Source organism: Papilio polytes, unplaced genomic scaffold (assembly GCF_000836215.1).
Source record: "Papilio polytes unplaced genomic scaffold, Ppol_1.0 DF823868.1, whole genome shotgun sequence".
Classification (NCBI taxonomy): domain Eukaryota; kingdom Metazoa; phylum Arthropoda; class Insecta; order Lepidoptera; family Papilionidae; genus Papilio; species Papilio polytes.
The window spans coordinates 970,737-976,513 of NW_013525336.1; the positions used below are offsets into that span (position 1 = coordinate 970,737).

The following is a 5,777-nucleotide window of genomic DNA, read 5'->3' on the forward strand; positions in this document are numbered from 1 at the left end:
TTATACGTCTGAATGTGGATGGGCGAATAACGCGTTTCGGTAAATTGATTATGTCCATGAAGAATTTTTTTAACCGCACACTTCATTATGATTTCATTATGTATCGACAATTTGTTTATAATGAACATATTGTGTATTAAAATCACCTGCCCATTTGTTTATTATGAGTTGTTTTGAAAAAAAATTAATACTTTTAAGAGTTTAGGAATATCTTTATCTTATCTTGTATTGTGTAAACTTATTGTGTTAAACTATACATTATTGGTGAAACAGGAATGTATATATAAAATAAAATATCAGATAAGAGACATTATAAAAAATTAATGATTTTAATATTTCAATTATTGTTATTAATCAAATTTTATAAAATATTAAAATGATAAAATAAATTATTGAATTATATTAAATTTATCAATTACTTCTTTATTTTAAATTTTAATTATATAAAATCTTATTCCAAGAGTTTTGCATCTGTCAATTCTAAGAATTTTTACTGACTCATGTTTAGTATACCAATTGTGATAACAAGATAAGGTGGAGTGCAAATAAAAGCGAAAATAGTAGATAAAAATATTAATTTATTTATACTCTCGTTTGGAAGCGTAATAAATACGATTTTTTTCATGTTCTAGCTAAAAATTACATCACAAATTATAAACTTACATTTAGAAACCGCTATTTACAATTGACTAGGGTACATTTCAGTTCTTCAACAGCTTTATCTTATTTATATTTACATGTCTTACAACACAAGTACCTTATGTACTGTTCGCTTTAAACATTTCACAATACTCTAAATAAGTACCTAACATTATCACATGTTAATCATAAAATCCTGTCAGTAAACAGGACTATGTATCAGGAACCTTCCTATGTAAGAAACAATACATAATGTTAACTTATACATGGAATGCAATACTTAATTAAATATTTGTGCAAGTAAAGGCAAAGAGAGTCTGTTGTCATTTCACAGGTACCGTTATTAAATGCATCTCATTACAATCATTTTGTACTTAAAGTACAACTTTAAAAATGAAACGTTATTTTTAAATCATCGTAACATATGAGCACCAACATAGAATATTTCGATTCGACATAGTTTTTACATATACAAGAAAAATTAACGAACGATATTACATACAATTTACACAATGATACAAATAATAAATCACATTTCAATTTTAAACGAAATAAGTCTTTCTTACATTTGTAGGCCGTGTATTAGACATGGGTATTTGTTGCGCGGGTCGGAGCGGGCGCTCCTCGCACTGGTGGTTGTCTATGGAGACGTAGCTATGATGGTGCGGTAGCCGGTCATCCGGCCTCCGTGCTGCGAGCAGACACTTCAGCGCTCGCGCTCGTCGAGTGCATAGGACTCGACATCATCAGGATCGGCGGCGCCATCCCGTACTTGTACCACGGATCCTGAGACGTCGGTGGCGCCGTGTACCTTAGGTTACCATGACGACCGAAAGCCTCCCTATTACTAGTTTTCATATTATTAGCGTTGTGAAGCGTCCGATTGGGCAACGTCACGTCCACGTCAGGCAACCGAAAATTTAGTTTTTCCCAACAATTTTTCTCCCCCCACACGATCACTGTACACGTTTTGAGCAACACTTTTAAATCTGGATCAATGTTTATAGCACTCAAGTCCGTGGTTACGAGGAAAATTATCTTTTGACGTCTATGCCTAACGTTCACTGAATTGATAGCACTTTGAATAGCCGCCTTTGATTCTGGCGCGTACCATTCTTGCTCTAAAAAGTTTATAGATAACACAATAACAAGTCTTTTAGAACTTTCCGAGGCACTGGATAAACTATCGCCGGATCGTCTCTCGATCAGTTGCAAGTCCCTATGCTGAAGGCACAAAGAATGGCCCGAATTCTCTAATTCCGAACTCACCGCACGCGTCACAAAGTCTTCATCACGTGGATTATACACAAAGAAAGCGTCAAAGCGTTTATTTTTGTTATCGTTCATATCCTTCGAAGAAGAACTGAATACTCTAACGCCGTATTTAGAATGCATCCATAATTTAAAATCTTCCCGGAACATGAACAGAAAGGCGCACATCACTAAAAGTATGATTACTATTATCAACACGACTGCGATATATGGAATGTAATTTTCGACGCCATCATTCGATTCGATGAATAATCGTTTTAGAGTCTCCGTCCCAGTCTCTTCCGTGGTAGTCTCCGTTTTACATTCCTTCGCTACCATCGCGATAGTTTTATTCATTGACTGTCCGTGTGCAAAGTAACACATCATGTTTTCAGTGTCTTTAGATTTCTTTATTAGCCATTGGTTGAGTTGGGCCACATCTTTACAATCGCATATCCAGTTGTTACCGTCGACGGAGACCCGCGTGCGAGGATTATTATCTGTAATGACTCTCCACGGCATGTAATCAACGTAACCGTTATTATCAAGGTTCAGGTACTCTAGTGATGGCAAGTAATTAAATGTATCATTCTCTATCACCTTTATTTTATTTTCGTTCAAATAAAGTTCGTTAAGATTCGGAAGCCGAGTAAACTGCGTATTTCTAAGTACTTCGAGTTTATTATTTTCTAAGTGGAGTACTCTCAATGATTCAATGCCGTTAAACGTTCTATTTTGTATTGTGTTTATATTACTGTTATTGAGATAAAGAACTTGCAGTCGTTTTTTACCGATAAATACGTGATTTCCTAATTCTTTCAAGTCGTTCCCGTCCAAATAGATTTCGGTCGCGTCCATCGGTATTCTGTCCGGCACGTGATCGTAGCCGGCGTTCGAACAATACACGACGTTGGAGTTCCAGGTGAGATCATGATAACACGTACAATTATCTGGACAAGTCATCTTACAATCACAGGCATCAAAGTCACAACAATGACACAGGGTGAAGCAGTGTGAATCGTACTTGCACAAAAATTCCGACGACTTCACTTCGAGTAGAAACACGCCCAACTTATTTCGTGAGTGTGTCAAAGAGCACCTAACGCTTTCTAAATCCATTACTCTCGGCCGTTGTCTGAGGTCGCTTAATTGGTTAATTCTCTGCAGCCATTCCATTGTGCAGTCGCAATCGAATGGATTCTCGCTGATATAAAATTCAGGTAGATCTTTGTCTTCCGATACTGCTGATATGGCAAACGCACCAACTTCTAACGTTTTTATCTTGTTTGAATAAAGAATCACTTTGTTTAGGTTATACTTTTGTAAAAATGTACCCGGATTTATGTCTTCAATGTGATTATTGTTTAATACAATAGTTTCTACGCTGCTAGGGAAAGAGAATTCGTCGAGACTTCTTATTTTATTGTGACTAACATCGAGCATTTTTATATTGCAAGATTCTTTTAATCCATACGTGTCTTCGAGCTTTTCAATTTTGTTCTCATGCATGTCAAGCCATTCAACGTTCGTGGGTATGTAGCTGTAGTCGAACCAAAGCAACTCATTGTTTGACACATTTAACCAAACGAGGGGTTGCGTGTTAGTAAATATGCCTTTTAAGTCGACTAATTTGTTTCCATCCAAACCTATTGCTTTTAATTGCTGATTAGAGGAAAAAGCACCGTCGTCTATTTGATCAATATTATTCGAAGCTAAATTCAATATTTGCAGTGACGGTAAAGCGACGAAAGTATCCTTAGAGATTTTCTCAATCTTATTTCCGACCAGCCTGAGTCCATACAAATCATCTAAGCCTTCAAACTGCGAAGTCGTGACTTTGGTAATTCTATTCATGCCTAAGTCTAGAGATGTTAAAAATCTAAGAGTCTTTATGGCTTCCGGTACCTCGGTCAACTGGTTTCCACTGAGTCCCAAATCGTGCAGCTTTGTAATATTTTCAAAAGAGCGTAAGTCTATCTTCGTTATTCTGTTACCGTCGAGGAATAACTGGTTTAATACGTATAAGTTTGAGAAATGACCGCTATCTACTTCGATAATGTTGTTATGAGCCAAAGACAGCGAGTGAAGATTCTTCAAATTAGAAAATGCTCCGTCTGCTATTCGAGCAATGTTGTTGAATTCCAGACTTAAGAACTGAAGATTATTTAAATCTTGAAATAACAGTGCGTCTATCTTGCTTATTTTGTTGTGTGACAAATTCAAAACAATGAGACGCACCAATCCCGAGAATGTATCGCGGTTGACCCACTCACTGGTCAACTCGTTGACGGACAAGTCTAGTATCTGCAGCTGATCGAGTCCCTCAAGTAATCCAGGTGCAAGCACACTCAGCGAGTTATTGTTTAAGTATATTTGTTTTATGTCCCGCGACGATTGAAACATCTCCGGCGGCAGTGCCGTCAGTGCATTAGTTGATAAATTAAGAATCTGAAGATCACTCAAACCGACGAATGCGCGATCTGCCACTGTTGATATCCTGTTATCTTGTAAAAATAGTTTTTGTAGAGCTCGTAGACTAGAAAGGCCGTTATCTGGCAGAGCACTTATTTCGTTGTATGACATATCTAACGTCTCCAATACAGTATTACAAGATTTACCTGGCGCAGTAGGTCCGTTGCCCCAGTCCGAAAATCCTAAATTTGATATATCCTGTAATCTGTTCTGCGTAGCGTTTAACTCCTTTAAATTGTATAGGGGACAAAATATCTCCGACGGGAGTACCCATATGTTGTTATCACCCAAGTCTAAACTTCTAAGATCGGTAAGTCCTCTGAATGTGTCTCTGTGGAATTCCATTGACATAGCAGACCAATCCGTGTTGTGTGTGCGTATGCTCAGAGTGCGTAAACCGCTCAGAGGCGACAATACCGCCGACGGGACGTATCGAATCTTACACGACTCTATCCTTAATTCTTTTAAATTATGAAAACGCGACAACAGTTCAGTTCCTTCTTCTTTTCTTCTTCCGACGTCAAGGGAGCTCTCGAAGAACAATACGTCAGTGCAATGCAAGTCAAGCGCAGTGATGCGCTGTGCTTGCGAGGCGCTGAGGCCGGCCAGCAGGTCGGTGGCGCCGGCGGCCGTGCGCAGCGAGCAGGCCAGCTGGACGCGCGTGGGCTCCCCTGGCCCGCCCGACACGCGCTGCCACTCGCACTCCTGCGGCGCCTCCGCCACGCGGCTCGTCAGCGCTGCGCCGCCCGCACCGGACCGTAGCCCGCACCACACAAAGTACCACAACAATAATACAGTCGCTTGCATTTTGTTTACTTCACTTATAACCGTCACTTAATTCAAACAATCGTCACAAGATGGGCAGGTGTCGTCGCGCACATCGCACCGCTAGTCCAAATGCGCTCGGAAAACTTTACGAATTTCCCGTCAAACTTGTTCCGAAGTACGTCCCATTACGGACGCGGTGCGCTAACACTGATCACACACCAGTCTCGGCGACGCGCGAGAAGCGACTGAATGTCGGAACGCATGGAGTTGAGCGACCGCCGGCTCCCCGCGCGGTCGCTCCTCCCCCGACAGGGAGGTCCGATGAGGCGGACTCTCTCCGCTCAAAAGTTCACAGCGGCAACAAGTTGCCCGCCGCGCCGCGAGATTGGCATGAACAGGAGCGCGCATAGCGAGCTTTTATAAACATGGCGCTGCTTACTTTGTTTGTTTTGTTTAATTGCTAAAAGTCAATCGAATATTAGCATAAAAAGAAAGAAAACGTTCTGAGATGGTCCTGGCATGTTTAGAACAATAATGTGTTTAGTAATATAAAAATAATTGAAACGCTATGTCGAAGTGTACGAGTAAAAGCTCACTAGGTTTCGAAAACGCGCCCGTGGACTCTTAATCATTGTGTAGTCACGACG

General features: G+C 40.1%; 1 protein-coding gene across 1 annotated transcript; it reads right to left on the bottom strand.

Annotated features, from left to right (window-relative positions):
• Positions 1–558: 558 nt before the first annotated feature.
• LOC106103156 (slit homolog 3 protein-like) lies at positions 559–5,384 on the bottom strand. The gene is given in 2 exon segments (XM_013282832.1): positions 559–1,323; positions 1,325–5,384. Coding segments are annotated over 2 exon segments (3,987 nt in total). The 5' UTR covers positions 5,170–5,384; the 3' UTR covers positions 559–1,181.
• Between the last annotated feature and the right edge of the window lie 393 nt (positions 5,385–5,777).